This window comes from Danio aesculapii, chromosome 8 (assembly GCF_903798145.1).
Source record: "Danio aesculapii chromosome 8, fDanAes4.1, whole genome shotgun sequence".
NCBI lineage: Eukaryota > Metazoa > Chordata > Actinopteri > Cypriniformes > Danionidae > Danio > Danio aesculapii.
Window position 1 is genome coordinate 32,819,678 of NC_079442.1, and position 22,652 is coordinate 32,842,329.

A 22,652-nucleotide genomic window follows, 5' to 3' on the forward strand; every position below is an offset into this window, starting at 1 on the left:
GGACACATTGCTTCACATTACAGTTTTATTTACACCTCTGAACCCTATATAGTAATGTTAAGGTGCTGTAAACAGTGTCATAAAATCTAAAAATGTAGTTTTTAATAGAAAACAAAACTAAACCGCTACAAAAACAACTATTTTTATAGCTCTTGACATTGTTAATAACACTGTACAACCATACTGACCTTTATGACAGTTTTCTGAAGTAATATTTTTTAAACTAATGATTTTAAAGTGAAATGCCTGCATTTAAGACAAAACGTTTCTAGTGTTTCAGCTGTAAAATTATTTTTTATACATTAAATGGCATAAAATAAATTATGATTAAAAAATGATGCTCTGTGCAAATGAAATACAAACAAAACGTTATCCAATTTAAATGTGTAAACAAACTTTACTAATTTGCATACAAATCATAATACTGCGTCTGCTTTACAAGGCAATGAGTCATGAAAGTGTCAGAATGAACTAGTTTTACATATTCGCAACTAGACAGCTTTTTTGTCTTTGATGTGGATTGCTATACATTATTATTAGAGGAAGTGACATCACATCAGTGCTGAAAACACATGGTTTCAAGTATAATTGTGGATATCATGTACAACTATATCACAAACATCCTTATAGTGCAACACAGACCTTCACCGAAAGTGACACATTAAAACACCATCAAAAAAATGATGATCATGGGGGCGCAGGGTCCTTGAAAACATAAAAAACAATAGAGAATACTTTTTTAACTTAACCAAAGTTACCCCTGCGCCAATCTATGCCCACTGCTGCTGATGATACTGGTCATAACTAGGTCTGTTTTAGCATGGTGGGAATTAGGATTGCTTGTTAGCTTGGGGTTGCTAGGAGTCGTGATGATCAGGGCTCTGCAATCTCCTCCGCTTTGTGTCAGTCCTTCTCTTTCTTTACCCCTCATTTAGACTGCAGGATTTACTCAGATGCAGTTTATCCGACCCAAGTGACGCGCGGCCCATTATGAAGAGCTCCAGTGACTCTTCCTCTTTGACTCTCTGTTCATTGACAATCATTGCGAGTCGTAATATGGACAGAGAGAGAGCGAAAGAGAGAGACAGAGAGAGAGAAAACAGTCAGGGTCAGAGGTCATCTCTTCACCTTGGCATCCTCTTTGATTTTCCAGACCATGAGCTCCATGCAGGCCCTGGCGTCCTCACTGGAGTCATGCCCTCCGACTGAAAACACATAAACAAGCATGTTATTTAGTGGCATGTTATGATCTGACTAGTCTCAGCCTCATGCCAAAGCACCGCCTATAGACCTTTGGCTAAACGTCTGATGCATATGGCACACTTTTCTGGAAAACACTTTAGCAGATCTGATTGGTTTAAATATACAGGATTTCTGGGAGTTGATCTTTTAAAAAACACACATGGAAGCAAGTTTCTACGTTTTTCTCCAGTTTGCGCACAGTGTTTTGCAGTTCTGTAACATCGTCTGAGCAGCTGGATAAGCCTCGCTCCATGTCTGACACTGTCGTTTTAATTGCCTCAAGATCTGAGCGAACAGCCGAAGCGTTGCTTGCTATCTCGGATTTAACTGCTTGTAATTCGGCTTTGACCCTTTTGAATTCGTTTGACAGTTCAGTTTTCAGTTCTGTTTGAAAGAGTGATGTTATTTCTGTTTTGATAGATGAAATTAGCTCAGCTTTAATCTCCAAAATGTCAGTGTGTTCGGCTGGCTCGGACATCATGCTAGATATATTAGCAACCTCTTGATTAGCAGCGATTTTCCCTGTGTACTTATATTTACGTAATTTGCCCACCATATGGATTTTGAAAGAATCAGACAGATGTAGCATCTCATATTTTCGATGAAAGCGCCTTAGATTTATGAGTTATATTACATTTTTTGCAGAGCTCACCCAACTTTTACCTTACTCCATTGCCTGCTCAGTAGCGCCCCCACATGGAAGCAAGTTTGAGCGGATAAAAAAAAGCTACGATGTTTATATCGACAGTGCTCCTTATTATACGTATAACTTTTGGAGACATTAACTAATCAGTGATTTACTGCCGGTACACTCGTGTTTTAATGTGAGGAGACTTTTGTGACGATGGAGCATTTAACAATTGGACTTAAATGCTTGATTATTAAAAGTACACAATTCTCACAATGATATATACAGCGGGGAAAGTAAGTATTGAACACGTCATGTCATGTCTGAGGTCTGACTATGCAAGACTAGGAACAAAGTAAAACAGTTTTAGTTAAAGCCAAGAAAAGAATCTCAGAACATTTAGGACACAGGTGTCAAAGCCAGTTCCTGGGGGGCCGCAGCTCTGCACAGTTTAGTTCCAACTTTAATCAAACGCACCTGATCAAACTAATTGAGTCCTTCAGGGTTGTTTGAAACCTACAGGTAAGTGTGTTGAAGCAGGGTTGGAACTAAACTGTGCAGAGCTGCGGCCCTCCGGGAACTGGTTTTGACTCCTGTGATTTAAGATGTACAAGTGGACCTAATAACACACTTCTCATAATACAGCTTTAACAAGTACATTAGACCAGATAAAAAAAAAATAAAATAAAACTACACAAAATAAAATGCAAATGGCAAAAACTGTATATTGCTAAATAGTATAAATTGTGGTGGCAAAGTAGAGGTACACTTTATGCTATGGTATCTTTGTTACAGTGTAACTACACATGTAAGAACTGAGTAATATTAATGAACTACAAGTACTTACTGAATGGTTAGAGTTGAATGATGAGGGTTAGTCTTAGGGTTAGATGCATATAGTTATGCATAATTTATGATTATAACAAGTAGATGGAATTTGTGTAGAAAGGAGACCCTCAAATAAAATGTTACTCACTGTAGTATTTGCAGTATTGAATTTATTTTATCCTCATTTTTAAAATAAATACAATTAAAATAAAGAAATAAATGAATGTTGGGGTTAACATTAATATAGATAAATATATGCTGCTGGAGTACTCTTAAATGTTAGTGGATGTGAACAAATGTTAACAAATATTGACAATGTGTTCCCAAAGTCTTAGAACCTTAGGAATTGTTTCTTTCTGCAATTTGCATTTTTTATTTCTCTAGGATGAAATATGTATTGTACACAACTTCTTGGTGAGTTTCACCCAGAATCTAGTCATGATAATGCAGATTAGTACCGTTGTCCTGGATGATGCGTTTGAGGTAGTCGGCCATAAGGTTACGCAGAGCACGTTTGTAGGGCAAACCCAGACGATGAGGAAACACAATAGCAGTGTCTACAACCATACTGTGAATGAGCTAGAAAACAGAGAACAGACAGCAACATTATATTAAACAAAGAGTTTCTATAAAAAAGGAACCATTTTGATCTGTGCCACATTACTGTATAAATAATGGTCAGAGCATTTTAAAAGCTACTGAATATTGTAATGCATGTAAATAATGTTTAAAAGGGTTAGTTCACTCAAAAATTTAAGTATGTCATTATTCACACTCATATTCTTCAAAACCCCTGAGATAAATTTCATCTTTGGAACACAAATGAAGATATTTTAAGGGAAATTTGAGAGCTCCCTCATCCTACACAGACAGCAAGGTATACCGCGGTCAAGGTTTTAAAACCGCCAAAATGTTCTGTAATACCGTTCCTAAGGTATGTGTATGATTTTCAATTTCCTTTTTTTTTCCTTTTTTTTTTTTGGACAACATTATATTCAACAGAAATAATATCCAAAGATGAAGTTTTAAATTGTAAAGATATCTGTGTTTTTGAAACTAATAAAGACAGCAGAAGTCAATGATTCATTTTCATCATTTAGCCTGACATCTTTACTGCTCCAAAATATTTTAAATCTTTCAAAAAAATTAAATATATTGTTTTCAAAGGGGAAAATTGTTTGTCTTTTACCCAGACATTTAAAAAGAGTATATTTTATAGCAGTAATCACAGTACCGTGAAAACGTGATATTATTTTTTATCCAAGGTTATCATACTGTCAGAATTTTATAACAGCCCATGACTATTCCAGACTCATTCCAAGTCCAAAGATGAAGTAAAAATATCTCAAAACATACTGTATGCTTTCAGTGGTTTAATTAGAATATTATGAAGCTAAAAAAAAACTTTAGTGCACACATAAAACAAAAATAATACCTTTATTCATCATTTTCTTTTCTCAGTGTCAGTATAGAGTGCACTGCTAATGCATACCTTGGATGCACCTATGCTTAGTTTCAAACAGAGGAAGGCAAACAGTGTGCAGGCATCCAGGTATACAGTAGTCAACATTTGAAGTGGATTAAAAACCTTTCAACAAAGTTGTCCTAAAACTATTAAAGAGTATCCATTCTTTTCTTGGGACAATTTTGAAAAATGTTTTTGTCCCGCTGTACTTCTCATGAACACACCCTATACTGATACCGAGGAGAAGTTTTATGTGCACACAAAAGTATTCCTGTAGCTTGATAATACTCCGATTGAACCACTGAAGGCATATGGTCTGTTTTGAGAATGTGTGTTTTTTTGGTATTCTTCTGAAATTTGATTTCACTCTCAGATTTAACCTAAAATATCTTAATTTGTGTTCCAAAGATAAACGAAGGTCTCAAGGGTTTGGAACAACATGAGGGTGAGTAATTAATAACGATTTTTTCATTTTTGTGTGAACTAACCCTTTAAGATAAATAGTAGTGCTTAAATAGTAGTCAAAATGAACCTTTGTTTTGACATACTATATGTGTCTGTACTGTTACTATTTAATATGTTTATATAAATACACACATGCATGAATATATTTAGGAAATTGCTTATGTGTATATGATACAAATTATAGATATAAATTTAAATATATATGCAAAAAAACGTTTTATGGATGTCTTTGTACAACACATACCTAATGAATATATATATATATATATAAAAACACACATATCTTATGTCAAAGCTTTTATTTTGGTTGCAATTAATTGCAAATAATCTTTGCCCAGCACTCAAAGCTATTATTTCATACTATAATGCTCCTGTTTCGCAAAGTGCACAATTAAAATTCCTAAAAATGCTATGTAGGCATCACACTAGGTTTTGAATCATTATAAAGTGTGTGTTTGTGTGAACCTTGAGTGCAAACAGGTCGCTCTCTAGACTGTGTCCGATGAGGATGGAGTCTGCGCTGAACATGCTGAGCAGCACCGCCTGGACGTCCCGCAGACTGATGGTGGTGTTTTCCAGATCATCCGCCGTCACACCTGAAAACCTGGACACAGCAGACGCAGCTGTCATGATAGTTGAAAAACTGAAGGCAATCCTGATCTCTATCTTAACCCGAGTCCTACCGTGTGTTGTAATCCACCACTCTGCTTCCTGGTTTGACAAAAGTGTCGTAGACCACCTTAAGTTCAGAGTTAATGACGGTCACTCTGGTCAGCTCCAAACCTTGCTTTGTGTAGCACTATAAAACAAGTTTAGTAAAGGCTTTAAAATCATCTTCATATAGAGCCTACAGACTTTCATCCTGTTTCTATTATTAGGTTTTTATCCAAATCTAAACTAAGTGTGGGTGTTTTTAAAGAACTGTTATTCTCACCATCTCACAGTCCAAGGCGTAGACGCCGGCATTACCATCTACTGGCAAGGGTTTGCTAAAAGTCTTTACAAATCCATCCAAAGATTCCTTTCGCCCATCTTGTACATGTTGCTAAAGGAAAAAGAAACAGAAAAACAGTTATTCGTATTCCTCACAGAATGCACACACAGGGCTCAATGAACTCTTTTCAGTATAAAGCTCCCTTTAGAAACCTTATTTAAAGCTTTGTCTGATAGATTCAACTAACAAAAGACTCAAACTCAACTTCATTGTCCTGTTTAGGCAAACAAAAGCCTTCTGAACACATTAAAAAAGCATCTTGTGTGCCTTTACATTTTATGTTTATCATTAGTATATAACATACTTGCCTATGTATGCTTAAACTATTTTTGGAATTTTCAATATTTGGTTATTACACTGCAGTCCATATGAAAACATACAATAAATATATTAGGGCTGCACAATGTTGGAAAAATAAATCATTGTAATATTTAATTTTTTTTCAAAATATATTGCGATATGAATATAATTTCACCAGATAGCTTGAATAGCTCCCTTTGGAAAGAATTCAATAATTTAGATTGATTTATAATTATTCTGCTTGTGAATCATGATTAAAATTCATTCATTAATTTTCTTTTCGGCTTAGTTATTTATCAGGGGTCACCACAGTGGAATGAACCGCCAACTTATCCATCATATGTTTTTACCCAGCGGATGCCCTTCCAGCGGCAACCCAACACTGGGAAGCACCCATACACTCTTGCACTTACACACATACACTACGGCCAATTTAGTTTATTCAATTCACCTATAGCACATGTCTTTGGAATGTGGGGGAAACCGGAGCACCTGGAGGAAACCCACGCAAACACGAGGAGAACATGCAAACTCCATACAGTAATGCCAACTGACCCATCCAGGGTTCGAATCAGTGACCTTCTTGCTGTGAGGCGACAGTGCTAGTGATTAAACTATAATAAACTATTTAAAAGCATAAATAAACACAATAAAGCAAATAGAAAAGTAAAAGAAAGATTAGAAACTGAGTAATCATATATAAAATAGCACAGTATAGTCTTCATTGTATAAATAATTTAATAAACTGAATATTTATTAACTAAATAATAACAAATTTATTTTAAATGCTACAATTTCTTGTGCCTAATCCAATCTCAGGCATTTTATGGTTAAACTCTACAAATCTCATGTTTTTGAAATTATGGCTCTTGCTCAATTATAATCTCAACATTGCATATCCTGCAATGTGACAATTGCAGATGCGCACATTGCAATATCGATGCTGAAACGGTACATTGTGCAGCCCTAGAATATACTATACTATATGTTTTATATTACTTGGAAACCTGTTTCAGAACAGATAGAGAAGATGGACCCCTCAGTTATTATTAAGTGTGTGTGTGTGTGTGTGTGTGTGTGTGATTGTTGACAAGCATTATAAATATATTTATTTTAGTTCCCATCCACCATAAAAGAATTCATTTAAATGTATATACATTATGTATCTGATTAAAAAATGGTAAAACTTGGTTTTAAAAAATCATCTAGGGAATTGGCATATGTAAAATTATTATAGTATTGCAGATTTACCATGATTTTCATTATAATTAAGCTTGTTACATTTGACAGGTCAAACAAAGCCCATTTTAAATCTCATTTAATAGATATAGAAAATATTTGTTGTCTTGAAAAAAAATTATTAAGACGTGACTTACTTTACACACTTCACATCCAGGAGAACCGACCGCACCAGAGCAGCAGTTGTAAAGTGTCTCCCAACCTCCTGGAACTACATTAAACAAATAAACAGAGCATTGTTTGGCATAACAGACAGATAACATGCACAATAAGCACTGAAACACATGAGGCAGATGCAGAATCTCATCTCAAGCTCTCACATCCACACACTGACCTCTGTTTCTGCGTAATCTGCCCCAGTGATGACTGCACTCCTCTTTACGCACACAGCTGCCGTTAGAGTTCACCTTATACTCAGCTCCACATCGACAGCAGATTTTGGAGAAAGCTGACAAACAAATTTAGGACAAGCTATGATAGAGGAAGATTTTTCCAAATATAATTAAATGGCAAGTCTTGTCATAAATCTCTGTAAACTTGATCGTTACTGGAAATAAAAACATTATTGGTCACATGGTGTGATGTAAGTTTGAGTGTAGCACCACCTAGTGGTTTGACTCTGTTATCGAATGTAATGTGAACAATTAGCATAAACAAACAGATCATTCAAATGAAGCCTACGGTCATTGTTTTTCTTCTCTGGTAGGTTATGGACGACAGCGTGTCCTGATATCTCTGGATGAGGCAGAGGGTAGCCGTGCTCCTGCAGCTGCTCTTCTGTCATAGCATATTTTCTTAGTTTCTTGTAAAGAATGGCACCTGAAAAACAACATGCATGACATAAACAAAATGCATAAATACCTAGTCCCTACTCTTATCATATCAGGAGTTTTTAGTCATTTTCAGATATCATGTTTTCAAATGTTGTGTATGGAAGAGTGCTATTACTAAAACATGATTTATGGAAATTATTAAAACTAAAAACTTGATTTCTTAAAAAATACAAAAAGCAGAGTTTTTACATAAAATATTTTTTTTTTTAATAAAATGTAAAACAAAATAATAAAATTAAATAATAAGACAAATTATAAAGAACGGCACAAAACAAAACAAAAAAATAATAAAAAAAACAAACAAAAACAACAACCAAAAACCAAACCAACCATAAACAAAACAAACAAACAAACAAACAAACAAAAACTAAACTAAAAACAAAAGTAAAAACAAACAAAACTAAACTTAAAAAAAAAAGAAAAAAAAGAAAACAAAAACCAAACCAAAAACAAAACAAACCAAAAACCAAACCAAAAACAAAAATAAACCAAAACAAACCAAACCAAACAACAACAAAACCAAAAACCAAAACAAAACAACAACAAAAACCAAACCAAACCAAAACAAAACAACAAAAACCAAACCAAAACAACAACAAAAACCAAAACAAAAACCAAACAACAACAAAAACCAAACCAACAACAAAAAACAAACCAAAACAACAACAAACAAAAACAAAACAAAAACAAAACAACAACAAAAACCAAAACAACAACAAAAACAAAAACAACAACAAAAACTAAATCCAAAACAAAACAAAACAAAACAAAACAGGTACCCTTCAGGTTGACATCATGCTGTTTCCCGGAGCGGTTGATTGTGAAGCTGGTTGTGGCAGCAAGTCGTCCACCAAGAACATCTTCATGAGACTGAGCTTTTTTATTCACAGATACAGCCGGGCTCTCTGAGGAACAAACAGCACAAAAATCACCAGTTCATGATTAAAACAAAAACAAACATCCACTAACTGTCCTAAAAAAGTTGACTTAAGTTCTATTCATGTGGCGCTGACATCTGATAAACTTAATTTGATCTATTTCTCAGAAAACAAAACTTGCGTTCATATGAGATGCAGAATTAAGAAATGATCATGATTTAAGGATGTGTCTATATTTCGATTAGAAAGAACCAGTATATAACTATTTATTCATTTTAGTGTAGCATGCAACATTCAATTTTAATACGTTATGAATTTAAGAATTCCTGCTGTTTTAAGACACTTTAAAAGCCCTAAACTGTGAAAAGGCAAGTTAAGACCTGTAGAAACCCTAGAAATATATTAGTAGCAGAACAACTAAAGTGAAATCTCTAGTAAAATCTCTAGTGTCTCTTCACACTTGTTGTGTTATAAGCTTCACAAACTTCACATATTTGCTTATACAATTAATGGCCTAATAATATTAATCCAGTTCATTTTACATCAAAATATTTCTGAACATCTCATAATGTCTTACCTTTTTCAAAATCCAAAGGCTTTGATTACTTTCCTGATTAAATTAGATTTGGAATGACATATTTTTAAAATTTGTCTCAGACTTTTGGATGATCAATAATAAAGTACTTTTATCTCTTAAAAGCGTAATGTAACTGAATTTTAGTGTATGCTCAGTCACTTTAAATAATGTAGTGTATTGTGAAGTGTATTGATCTGAATGTGTGTGTTTCAGACACACTGGTGACAGGAGACGCAGGCGTGGTTCTGCTGCGGAGCTTCTTCACCGTGTTCACAGCCACATTCAGGTAGATGTTTTTACTGCTGCTTCTGTCATAAACCACCTTCTCTTCCTCCAGAGCCTGAGAGCAGAGAAAACACCCACAATCATATCTGAGGGGTCCGACATTACTCGAAATGAAATGAAATTGTGAAAGCTGTATGGCTCACCAATTGGAAAGCGTCCTGTTCAGAGGAGCAGAACTTCAGGCACTCGTCGATGAAGATGTTGAGGTAACGCTGGCGGACAATGGTGGGTACCTTGGCCCCAAATTCAGTAGGAATGACAGGTCGCTTCATGGTAGAGCTCTGTGGTGGGCAGACAAAGTTTGTCAAGTGGTGGGCTGAAAAGGTTGATCAAATAATGTGTTTAATACATGGAGACATTACAGCAAAAATTTCATGCTTTGATCTGATTTAATAAATATGCAAATATCTTATTTTAAATTGAATGAATGATGAAAAAAATGATTGCAACTAATAAACAGAAATGATTGCAAGAGTCTGGACTTTTAATTGCAATTTTTATATTATTTTTTTCATATAAACTAATCTTATTTAATAGCTGAAATTATATTTAATACACTTAAAATAACCATTAAAATGTGTACTACATTATAAATGTTATTACTTACATTTTGTATAATTATTTGTTTTTCCATGTGGTAAAATGCACTGTTTGATTATTTACAGGTTTATTTATGTACATAAATTATTATTATTATTATATATTTTTTTAAACATTAAGATCTGTTGCTCTAAATCCTTCTTCTGATCACCAAAGCTGAATTTATTTTTATAATAAAATAAAATGTTTTTTTTGCTAAATTATTAGAGCTTTAAATTACTTTTTGATAATAAAATACATGAAATTATTAATAAAAAATAATTTAAAGCTCTAATATTTAGAATTTAATATTATTCAATATTATCTTTGCCATGATGACAGCACATAATATTTGACAAGATATTTTTAAGACACTTCTATACAGCTTAAAGTGACATTTAAAGGCTTAACTAGGTTAATTAGGTTAACTAGGCAGGTTAGGGTATAACGATGGTTTGTTCTGTAGACCATCGAAAAAATATATAGGGTAAAGGGGCTAATAATTTTGACCTTAAAAATGTTTTATTTTTAAATTAAAAACAGCTTTTATTCAAGCCAAAATAAAACGAATAAGACTTTCTCCAGAAGAAAAAATATTATCAGACATACTGTGAAAATTTCCTTGCTCCGTTAAACATCATTTGGGAAATTTTTTTTTTTTTTTAAATCAAAGGGGGGCTAATAATTCCGACTTCAACTGTGTGTGTGTGTGTATATATATATATATATATATATATATATATATATATATATATATATATATATATATATATATATATATACATACATATACATACATACACACACACATATACACACATACAAATACACACACAAATAATATTAAAGTTCAAATAATTAATAACTTAAGAATTTTTATGTAATTCACACTATTAATAAAGAAATACAATACTAAAAAGATATAAAAATTATCCTGACATTTCACACACATGCTGCTAAACATATTTTAATAACCCCTTCGCATAATTTTAAACCTTAAATACCTCTTATGCACAATATTCACCATTAATACAGTACCTCTCTTGCACAATATCCTGCACAGCATTGTTCAGTCTCATGTAAACGTACTTGTATAGCCTGTCTTATGTGTATAGTTGCGTATCTTTTAGTATATGTTAATTATGTTATTTTATAGCTCTAATGTACAGTGTTGTGTTTGTATTTAAGTTTTTGTAGCACTGCTGTCCTGCGAGACATGACATTTCACTCCTCTGTATGTCCACAAATGTAGTGGAATGACAAAGTTTGACTTGACTTTACAGGTCACACACTATTTCTAGTCATGACTGAAGTGCTCAGTTAATTCATAGGTATTTGGTGACATTACCTTCAAAGTGGGTGTGTGAGCCACTCTTTTCTGCACTGTAGTAGATATGGTCTTTGACAGGATACCCGCCGATGTTTGAGCTTTTACTGAAAGCTGATCTGTCACCCCCCTTGTGGGCGACAACACCCGACTGCTGGCATCAACTTGCAAAAGATCAACATAAATATAGATGAATGTGTTGACTTCCTAACACTTACTCCTGCTGCAAGGAGACTACAGATTCTTCATACCAGGCTTTGAGGAGGGCAGGGAGGCATTTGGTCGGTGTGCCACCCGTCGTTTCTCTCCAGAGATTCCCAGCACTGGGTTGCTGGAGGTGGATGCAGATGCAGTCTTTACAGCCTCCGCCAGCTGTGCTGCCTGCTGCTGTGCTTTCTGCATGCGCTGGTAACAGATCTCCTGTGCCGTCATCCTCCGCTGAGGCATCGGCACTGAGTTCATCGTCGTCTCTGACTGAATCAACACAATCATTGAAGCCATTTGTTAATTACAATTTCTCAACACAAGTATGATTCTGATTTTATTAATACATATGTTATGAACTTTATTTGGACAAACGTTTTTCTTTTAATGTTAATGTTATTTAAAGCAGTACAACAGCTAAGGTATTTTCAAAACAGGGAATTTAAATCCAGATACTTGATACAACTATGAGATGTTAAAAAAAATCTATAAAAAAAAAAAAAAAAAATCACATCTAATCATCTAATAGTGCTCATAATTATGGTATGTATATATATATATATATATATATATATATATATATATATATATATATATATATATATATATATATATATATATATATAAAAATATCTCTCAAAACAATAAAAGTGTTAATATTCCTAAAAGGGTAACAAATTAGACAGTTGAAGTCAAGAATTATAAGCCCCCCTTAAAATTTTTTTTGTCTTTTGTTAAATATTTCCCAAATGATGTTTAACAGAGCAAGGAAATTTTCACAGTATGTCTGATAATATTTTTTCTTCTGGAGAAAGTCTTATTAGTTTTATTTCAGCTAGAATAAAAGCAGTTTTTAATTTTTTAAACACCATTTTAAGGACAAAATTATTAGCCCCTTTAAAGAGCCCATATTATGGCTTTTTGAAAATGCCCTTCCATGTAGTGTGTCACACAGCTCTAAGTGAAGTGAAATATCCAGCTAAGGCTTAAATCTGTAAGTGTACAGTGTTTAAAACTATTGATTCATCTATAAAAGAGTCGACTCATAGTGCTTCAAACGAGTCGTCTTGATAACGAGTTATTAGGTGTTTCGCGATGACGCAGCTACGAAACACAAGTAGTTGCACGCGCAAGCCCGGGAGATTTGAAACCTGCGGCCCCGCCCACTAACAGAAAAAAGTCACACACACACACACAGAGACACACACAGACACCGGTAGAATGAAGTCACGCTGTGCAGATGGAGATTATTGACAGTTCACCCAAAGATGAAACCTTAGCAATATAGCCTAGCCTTGAGCAGATCGAGAGCCTCTGGAAACTACCTGCTTACAAAGAAGACTTCATCAGTTTGTTAAAGGAAGGATCAGTAAAGACTGTCAGAACAAGAATCAGTGGATCATGAATCAGTTTCTACCCCCATTTCACCAGTGTAAGTACGTGCGATTAAAATTGTTGCCTTGTTTACTCTATCTTGCAAATTATGCATTTAGTTGTGTTTTGTTACTTGTAACCGCGTGTGCTGTATCAGGTTAACTCTTTATATTCTCATATCGCGTGTAAAGCCACGTTGAAAACGCGACGCGTGCCGCTTTGTTTATGGATAGTCAGCTATGTGTGTGTGTGTGTAATGTGTGTGTGTGTCTCCTCTGAGGACGGTCGTTTGTGTGAGTGTCTCCTCTTAGGAGGTTGATGTGTGTGTGTGTGTGTGTGTGTGTCTCTGAATAGGGTAAAGCTCTAGGCAAAGGGTGATCAAAGGGACCCGTTTGTAAAGTGAGGACCGGGGGGGGGGGGGGGGGGGGGGGGGGGGGGTAGTGTCGCGGTTGAAATCTTAGGGTTGTAATCGCGGATGTAACTGAGGACGCGGAGGGGGAGGGAGGTGTCGCCGCCGCGCCGTCTCTATTCTGGACGCGCCGGCCCTGTGTGTGCGTGTGTGTGTGTGTGTGTGTGTAAAAAGAGCAAGTAGACTGCTAGGACATATCCTCGCCAGTTCTTGGACTTGCTTGATAAAATAGTTAGTCGTCAGTATTTTCTAGTCCATCGTCTGTATTTACATTCACCCACTGGCAGCCAAAATCCACTATGAAGCGTGTGTACACTGTGACTACTTTTATATTGTTGATAATCTGCTGGGCATTTCACTCTGTCTAGCCCTGAAGCCTGTCAGTGTCGTCGACCAATCGCAGCAGCCTGTCATTGGTCCAATCAGCGCAGATTAGCTTCGCGCTGAGGACGGGTTTGGGTACAAATGAATCGCTGAACGATTCATATGGGAGTCGCTGGGATAACTAGGTAAAAATAAATGCAGATTATAAGACCATCAAAGTGTTGTTTGACCTTGCATGCATATTAGACTGTTGTTGGAGACCCTTACAACCTAAATATGACCCTATTTCATCTATAATATGGGCTCTTTAAGCTAATTTTTTTTCGATTGTCTACAGAACAAACCATCATTATACAATGACTTGTCTAATTACCCTAACCTGCCTAGTTAACCTAGGTAAGCCTGTAAATGTCATTTTAAGCTGTATAGAAGTGTCTTGAAAAATATCTAGTCAAATTTTATTTACGGCCATAATGGCAAAGATCAAATAAATCAGTTATTAGAAATGAGTTATTAAAACTATTATGTTTGGAAATGCGTTTAAAAAATCTCTGCATTAATCAGAAATCAGAGGGGGGGGGGCTACTAATTCAGGTGGGCTAATAATTCTGACTTTAACTGTATATGAATCAGTCCTCTGCACTTTAATAACGGAGTGGTTTAGCTCAGTTACCAAATCAGAACTCCGAAGACTACATCGAATAGTTTGGACTGCCCGAACAGAAACAGCCCGACACAGAAACAGTTTCTTCCCTCAGGCAATCCATCTAATGGAGACTTAATAATTGTGTAACATACTTTTAACAACAAACTTTACATGCCAATTCGCACATAACAGCTGCACATATAACATTGTATATTGTAATATCCCTGTACATACACTTGTCAATTTGTATATTTGCATTCACTACTTACTTCTATTTTTGAATATATTATCTGTTTTTGTCCTGTCTCTGTAATTCTGTTGCACTGTAGAAGCTCTGCCACGAAAACAAATTCCTCTTATGTGTGAACATACCTAGCAATAAAGCTCTTTCTGATTCTGACTGTGATATTTAATATAGAAACCTACATTTTATTTGATTATTCAATGGAATTATCAGTAGAATACTCAATAACTAAAATAATTCTAAACACATTATACATTTTTATTTATTTATACAATTAAATTAAACAATCACTTCTTGAGATTATCATAGCTTTCATGCTGTTGTTTCAGCTATGATGTAAATAAAAAAATAATTTCTAACATACAATGCCCTGTTCCTTGTGTACTACACAAAAAGATTAAAAAATGTAAATTTTATAGCATGCCATGATGTTGTGTCGCATCTAAAAAGAAAATGGTGTAAAGGTACATTTAGTACAATGTATGATAGCAAACATTTCCTTTTAAATAACTGTAAATTAAATCTGTAAATTAAAGTAATAGCCTTTAAAGTTTCATTTGTAGTATATATGTTTAGTAAATGGTATAACATACTGCTTTTTAAGCATTGCATTGTGAAAAAATATCTACATAAAGGGTCAAAAACCAAACTTGATTGAAGCTAGTGGGCCGAAGATAATATAGTTGCTATAGGTAATTTCCTAATTCATTTGGTAATATTATTTAAAAAGACTAGAAAACATTGCTTTATATTAACGAATTACACTAGATTTGCCTTGATTTGCTAACCGATGACTTCTGCATAGTCCTCTATCTGTCGAGTGACAGTATTTACATTTTATAAAATCAGATTCATTTACAACATTTAATTTCAGTTTGCTTTTTTGTAGCTCTGCAATAAAACAAAAAAAATGTTACGTTGAATCAGAAATGACGATCTCCATGTTAAAGACATCTCCCCAACCCTCTCATTCTCACTCTGAGATGGTGGGCCAAATCAAAAACTACAATGGGCCAACTTTGGCCCGTGGGCCCTACTTTGGGCATCTCTGTCTTAGATGAACAGAATATTTATAAGATATGTTTATATTTAGTGTTCAATAATTAGTGGAAAGATTCAAGAGAACATGTCGATCTTCATTCCAACTCTCACCTTTCCTTGAGCTTTGAAATGTGACACTCTCTTCTTCTGGCCAGGAAAGAGAGTAGTTAAAGTGCTTTCTGTTTCTTCGTCTTCCTCCTCCTGTTCCCTTGAAGGCTAAAAACACACACATGAAAGCGAAACTGAAAACAGCTGCACGAAAAATCCCCAAGAAATTTGCATCACATCGTCAAAAACTCATAAAGGCATTTTGACTCTCAGTTGCAAGTTGTTTGAAACTTCATATCAGCAAATGACTAATTCTAATTGATTGTCATGATTATCAGACATAGAAAGAACTACCTGCTTAGCTTGTCTCCCTTTGTCCTCCCTCTTCACTTCTTTGGATTCATTAAATATCCGCAGACACTCCTCCATGGGGTCGGAGTCATACTCCATCACATCCTGAAGACAGGAGAAGTCCTCTGCATCCACACCACCATCATCATCATCATCCACTTCAGAATCATCCTCTGACGACGAAGAGCTTTTCCTCTTATTATTGACGAGGCCTCCTCGTTTAAAAGCAGAAGCCGACTTCCTCACAATCCTCTCGTCTTCCTCTTCTTCCTCTTCAGCACTGTCAGCACCGAACAAGTCCACGTGGCTCAGATTCCTCTGTTTGCTCTTCTTTGCCTCTTTGTGGTCATGAACTGAGCTGCTTTTCTTACTTTTATCCTTAGTGTTGCTGCTGCTCTTCTTTTTGTCCTTCTCCTTTGAGCCGCTCTCAAGTTTTCCGTTTTTCTGGTCTTTGATTTTGGATGACGTCTTATCGGTTTTGACAGGCTTGTCCATTTTGGGCTTCTTAATGCTGTCGCTTGCTTTATTTTTTTCCTTGTGGCTACTTTCACTCTTTATTTTTACTACCTTCTTGTTTTTTTCATCAGCGCTCTTCAAAGCTGACTTGTCTTTATGCGACTTTTCCTTGGATTTACTGCTTCCCTCAATGTTCTTACTTTGACTGTTGTCTTTTTTACTTGAACTCTTTGACGTCTTGTCCACACTTGAACTGTCCCGTCCTTCTTTTTGACTCTTCTTAATGAAGTCTTTGTTCTCTTTTTTAACTTTATCTGCTTTAATAGTTTTCGTCTGACTCACAGACACCTTTTTGTCTGTCTTTTTGTTTGTCCTGTTCACATCCTGAGACTCTGTATCATCCGATTCGCAAGGTGAAAAGTAAGCTTCTGTTTTAGATATTTGTTTCTTCTGTTGTCCCATTGCACTTGACTTTATCAAGCCAGTGTTAATCCTGTTGTGCTTTAGACGACTTACAGACACCGGGCGATACTCTGTCCCAGAACTTTCCTCATCAGATTCAGAGAAGCTTGCAGTGTATTTTGGGACGTCTGCTTTAGGAAATGATGACTTCGGTTTCTTCACCGTTGGGACATACTCCTCAGCTTCCCCTTGTTTTTCAGAGTACAATCTCTTTCTCCTCTGTCCCTCTGAAGCCAAAGTCTTTTGTTCTTTAATGGTTGGCTTAGCCGAATAGTTCGACAGAGGGTCATACTCCATATCCGTTGTTGGTTTGGAAGTATCCAGGGTGTATTTACACTTGGCGTGGGACGGTGGCCGAAGTGTAACCTTCTTAATCTTTGATTTGGAGACAGCAGTGGGCACATACTCCAACGCATTGGCATTGGAGTTGTCGGAGTCCAAAGTGTATTTACTGGAATGAGGGGATGGTGTGTATTCACTCGCCTGGTCCATTTGATAGCTCCCAGGATCGTAGCCCTCATGGGACGGTACTGGGGTTCTGTGTCTCTTAATAGAGCTTGTGGTGGGCTCATATTCCTGATCTCCAATTTGAGACAGCTTCTTCTTGTCTCTTTCCAACTCACTGCGAACAGCCTCAATGGCACGATTGACCAGCTCCAGCTCCGCTGTCCCCAGGTCCACATCCTGACCTGTCGACGGTGGCTCGCCATTATACTGCTCTCCTGGTCTTACAACCTCTGGACTGAACGGATCATATTCTTGATCTGTAAGCAGAAGACAATAGATTAAAATGACAAAGTAAAAATATCAGAACAACATAAGAAACATTTCATATAGGAATATATACATGTACAGATTTAACTTCACACATTGATAGGCATGGGACGATAATCGTTTTCAATGTATACAGCAGTTTGGAAAAGTAAAAGTTTTAATTTTCTGCTATACCGTTCCTAAGGTATATGCAAGATCTTTTATTTACTTTTTTGTTTTTTAAGACAATTTTTTATTATTTTAAATTGTAAATAAATCAGTGTTTTTAAAACAAATGAAGACATCAGAAGTCAATAAGTCATTTGAATTATGTAGCCTGAAATGTTTACTGTTCCAAAATACTTTAAATGTTTCTCAAAATAAAATATATTGTTTTCAATTGGGAAAAAAGGTTTTTTGTACCCAGACATTTAAAAAAGAATAGAGCATTATAGACCATTTTGACGGATGTAAACAAAAACAATGGTCCCAACATTTTACCTGTTTCACAATTTTAATTTCTATAGCTTCCAAGAATCCAAAAATAGCCACAAATTGAATAATAATGTTATAAAAGTTGTTTAAACATTAAGCTATGATTGAATTGCCTCTTGTTATAGTTATTAAACAGTTTGATAAGCAGGAAATGTTCATGGGCCAATGACATGACGACATTGAAATGGTCTATACCGTGACATTTTTATCCAAGGTTACCATACCATCACAATCTTATACCGGCCCATGCCTACACATTAACCTTACAAGCATATACACACACATCCACACTTATCCGAAGCAACTTACAAATAAGTACAATACAAACAATTGGACCCACACAAAAAGCAACACTGTGCGCATATGTAAATAAACAACGTGAAAAAGAAGCAACTAGCTTCATACAAAAAAGTGGTGATCTGAAAAAGGCTTGTTTCTGAATGACAGATTCTAGCGGTGCGGTCCAAGAACTGATCCCTGAGGCACCCCAGTAGCTACATATTGCATCTTGGACACTTTACCCCTCTAAAACAATGTGTTATCAGACTTAAACAACCAACTAACACAAGAATCCCTATTATAACCTAGATTTAAAGAATAACACACACATTCACACTTATCCAAAGCAATACAACATTAAGTACAATACAAACAATTGGACCCACACAAAAAGCAACACTGTGTGCATATGAAAATAAATAATGTGGAAAAACATCTGTGAGACAAGCAAAAAAAGTGGTGATCTGAAAAGGCTTGTTTCTGAATGACAGATTCTAGTGGTCCCATTAAGATGAAGAAAAATGATCCCTGAGGCACCACATTAGCTACATATTGCTTCATGGACACTTTATTCCTCTAAAACAATGTGTTATTAGACTTAAACAACCACCTAACACAAAGAGTGCCTGTTATTATCTTGATTTAAAGAACAACACATTCCTTGCAACAGTAAAACAATTCTAACAAGCTAGACACATAGTTTATTATTAACAGATAACTAGGGCCGTCTAACATATGGCATGACAGATCCCGAAATGAATTCGAGGGTTGCGTTTGTTTCTTTGTGTCGGCAGTAGTAAGCTCAGGTGCTTAAAAAAGTATCGTAACCCAAAAACAAAAGAAAACTTGAGACCAGGAAGACATTTTAATTCACCGTTTGGATTCGAGGAAAGCGCTTTAGTCTTTTTGATGTCGTATATCCCAGAGGAGCCTCGTCTTTGTCTGCTGTGCCTGAAATGACAGTATGGTCTGCTGCACCCGTCAGCACCTGATTTCCCATTATTATTTTGACAGTAAAACGGGCAGTCAATCCCACGAAAGAACCCTGTTGACCTCAACATAACCACTGTCAGACTATCTGCCGTTCAACCGGTAGGTTTTGCCACTACACGCGTGGTTATTTGCATGTCCGTATGTTGCCACTTTCTTTCGGACAACAACAGACTTCCTACGACGCCATATTTTATGAGCGACAGACCAACGCGAGGCCCCTAGTGAGCGTCGCGCTCGTTACGCAACACAGTCGTCCAATCAGCTGCCTGTGGTAATAAGTGTCGCGCTTCTGTTTGAGAAACGGCTGTTTGGCTTTTAATTAGTTCAACGTACACCACATTTAAGTAGTTCTTGACGCTTTATTATCAAGCCGTTGTCGGTTTATCTTATGGTTATATGAGCAACGCCCTTTTCAAGTCCAGTGAGACATTTGTTTTTGACATTTAATATGTTTGGTAGAATATCAGGGCGACACTTTGTGTCAGGTGAGTGTGAGGACAGTGCACACACGGGACAATATTCATAATAATTGAGGCAACACACATTTGCTTTATTTCAGAGATGGGGGGGGGGGGGGTTATTTATCGCCAAAGCAGCAGCTTCTGGATGACTTGAAAAATGGAAAAACCTGGCTTTAAAAAAAAAAAAGCGGTCAAACCTAAAACACGGAGAGGAGAGTTAACGTTACCTCATCCAAAGGTGAAAACTTTCATTTACTCACACAGAAATGGGTTTACATTATGGATGTCTTGCTTTATTAAAATACTTTGGAAGGTGATGTCCCTTTCCGTTAAAACATTCTTCAGTAGATCTTCCTTTGTGTTTAACAGAAGAAAACTCAAACCAGTTTGGAACAAGTGGAATAGTAATTGAATTTGAGTGACCGACTGTTTCAGTTTACTTGAACTTCTATGTTAAGCTGCTTTAAAAAAAAGACATCTACATTTTAAAAGCGCTATATAAATAGATGAATTAAATAGATTAAACTATCTCTTCAAGAAATTGACTTTGTATTCCTACAGATGCACACAGAAGGGAAATTATAAACGCATAGCCAGCTAAAACAATTGGATGGCAAATTGTACCAAAGGAATTGATCCCATAAGCAGAACCGGATAGAATCTGCAGAGTTGCCATTTTGGAGGAGAATTTTGTAAAATCTACCCACTGATTAGTCAACAATTTAACACTAATTAAAATAATAATAAAAAATAAATAAAAACCTACAACCTTAATGTTTACAACTCAAATCCAATTAGAACCACTTGATAGCCACTTAAAAAAAAAAAAAAAAAGGTAGCATTTAGCATGATCAATATTACTGAAATATATATATATAAAAAAGTGAAAAAAAAAAAAAAAAAATCCACAAGAACACTGTTGACCTTTATATAAAAGAAAAAAAACTCTGGAAATGTAGATTTCTGCAGGTACAGATTCCATGTGGGTCTGGTTATTGGTTAAAGGGGGAAAAAAAAAACCTGTATGATGATCAAATCATTTACAGCTGGTAAACTGGCATCCAAGCCAGTCCTTTACACTTTATAAATAACCAATTAGTAAAACACTGCTCAGCAGGTGGAAGTTACAAAGAAAGGAAAAATTATTACTCCCTACACTTTAAAAAAATACTTTGTATTAAGGCAACATTAAAAATGGTTTTAACGTCTCACTCTTTGTAAGGGAAATAATACTCACCTTAGACATAAAAACAAATGTAAAAAGTCCAATTAAAAAAATCTATTATACCAACATGTTCTCCTCATTCAGGTAACTGCAACCAGAGGTTTTAACCTTTCTAACTCCATTATAAAGCTTTTGTTCTCACTTATATAAAGTGCTCACACCTGAATGAGCTCTTATCTCTTAATTAGCAGAACTTATCAGCCTATCAGGAACAGGATTTAATTAGAATCTAGTTGAAATCCTGATCTATCATTGGCTACTTTAAATATGTAAATTATCTTAATTGGCCAGTTAGCTCATGTATGAAGTGAGAGAGGGTTGTTATTTCATTGAAAGAAAATGTTCATCTGCAACACTAGAGGGAGACACACCATGGTAAATGTGGGAAATTTGAACCTCTCAAGTCTCTTAAAAAACACTTCATGTCTACTAAAAGACATAAAATGTTACTTTACAAACTGTATTGTATATAAAGCTAACATTTAGCATATTCAATATTAATGAAATTAATATTCATAGTCAAATATTGAAGTCTATTAGAGACTAATGCAGTTGCAAATTAAAGGAATGTGATATGCCTCTTGAATAATACCAATAATAAATATTAATGTTATTTTATTAATTATATTATTATACATCTGAATGTCACAATAATCATCAATTTTCTAATTATTATACACAAGTTTATACGGTCTCACTTTATAGTTGAGAGACTATATGACATGGTTTTATTCAATATCTGTTAAACATTCATTTGTCACACTCCAGAGGCATTTAGATAAACTAAAATAATGAAAGATAAAGAAATAAACGATTAAAATACTTGTGAGAAGTGTTGTGAAGTGTTTTAATTAACAAACTATATCAAATATTTGTAAATAATTTTTTATTAAATTATAAAATTAGTGTCACTCTGCAATTATTAATAATTATATATATATATGTGTGTGTGTGTGTGTGTGTGTTTGTGTGTGTGTATATATGTGCATGTATATATATATATATATATATATATATATATATATATATATATATATATATATATATATATATATATATATATATATACATGCACATATATACATATATATATATATATATATTCCTTGCAATTGTCAACCTTGCCATGAAAATAAATAAGTTTTGTGTGAACAAGTATTTTACAGTACTTTAGAAATACTCAAAAATGTCTCTGTCAATGTTTTCATACTATTATATTTGATTTATCAGTCACACAAGTGGCAATT

General features: G+C 35.0%; 1 protein-coding gene across 1 annotated transcript; it reads right to left on the bottom strand.

The window, feature by feature from the left end:
• Positions 1–369: 369 nt before the first annotated feature.
• rexo1 (REX1, RNA exonuclease 1 homolog) lies at positions 370–19,899 on the bottom strand. The gene is made up of 16 exons (XM_056463761.1): positions 19,601–19,899; positions 16,285–17,963; positions 15,994–16,098; positions 11,892–12,114; positions 11,662–11,804; positions 9,878–10,015; positions 9,669–9,789; positions 8,774–8,899; positions 7,843–7,980; positions 7,496–7,609; positions 7,299–7,372; positions 5,563–5,673; positions 5,312–5,427; positions 5,094–5,232; positions 3,157–3,277; positions 370–1,205 (listed from the first exon to the last, which is right to left on the bottom strand). The coding sequence occupies exons 1-16, from the start codon at positions 19,785–19,787 to the stop codon at positions 1,117–1,119; spliced, it is 3,624 nt and encodes a 1,207-aa protein (XP_056319736.1). The 5' UTR covers positions 19,788–19,899; the 3' UTR covers positions 370–1,116.
• Between the last annotated feature and the right edge of the window lie 2,753 nt (positions 19,900–22,652).

Excerpts from the sequence above, each read along its gene's own strand:
- rexo1 (XM_056463761.1), bottom strand. The coding sequence starts at position 19,787 with ATGTTGAGGTCAACAGGGTTCTTTCGTGGGATTGACTGCCCGTTTTAC. Across the intron at positions 11,805-11,891 it reads CCTGCCCTCCTCAAAGCCTG|TTGATGCCAGCAGTCGGGTG; the intron begins GTATGAAGAATC and ends ATCTTTTGCAAG. Across the intron at positions 3,278-5,093 it reads GCGACCTGTTTGCACTCAAG|CTCATTCACAGTATGGTTGT; the intron begins GTTCACACAAAC and ends TCTGTTTTCTAG.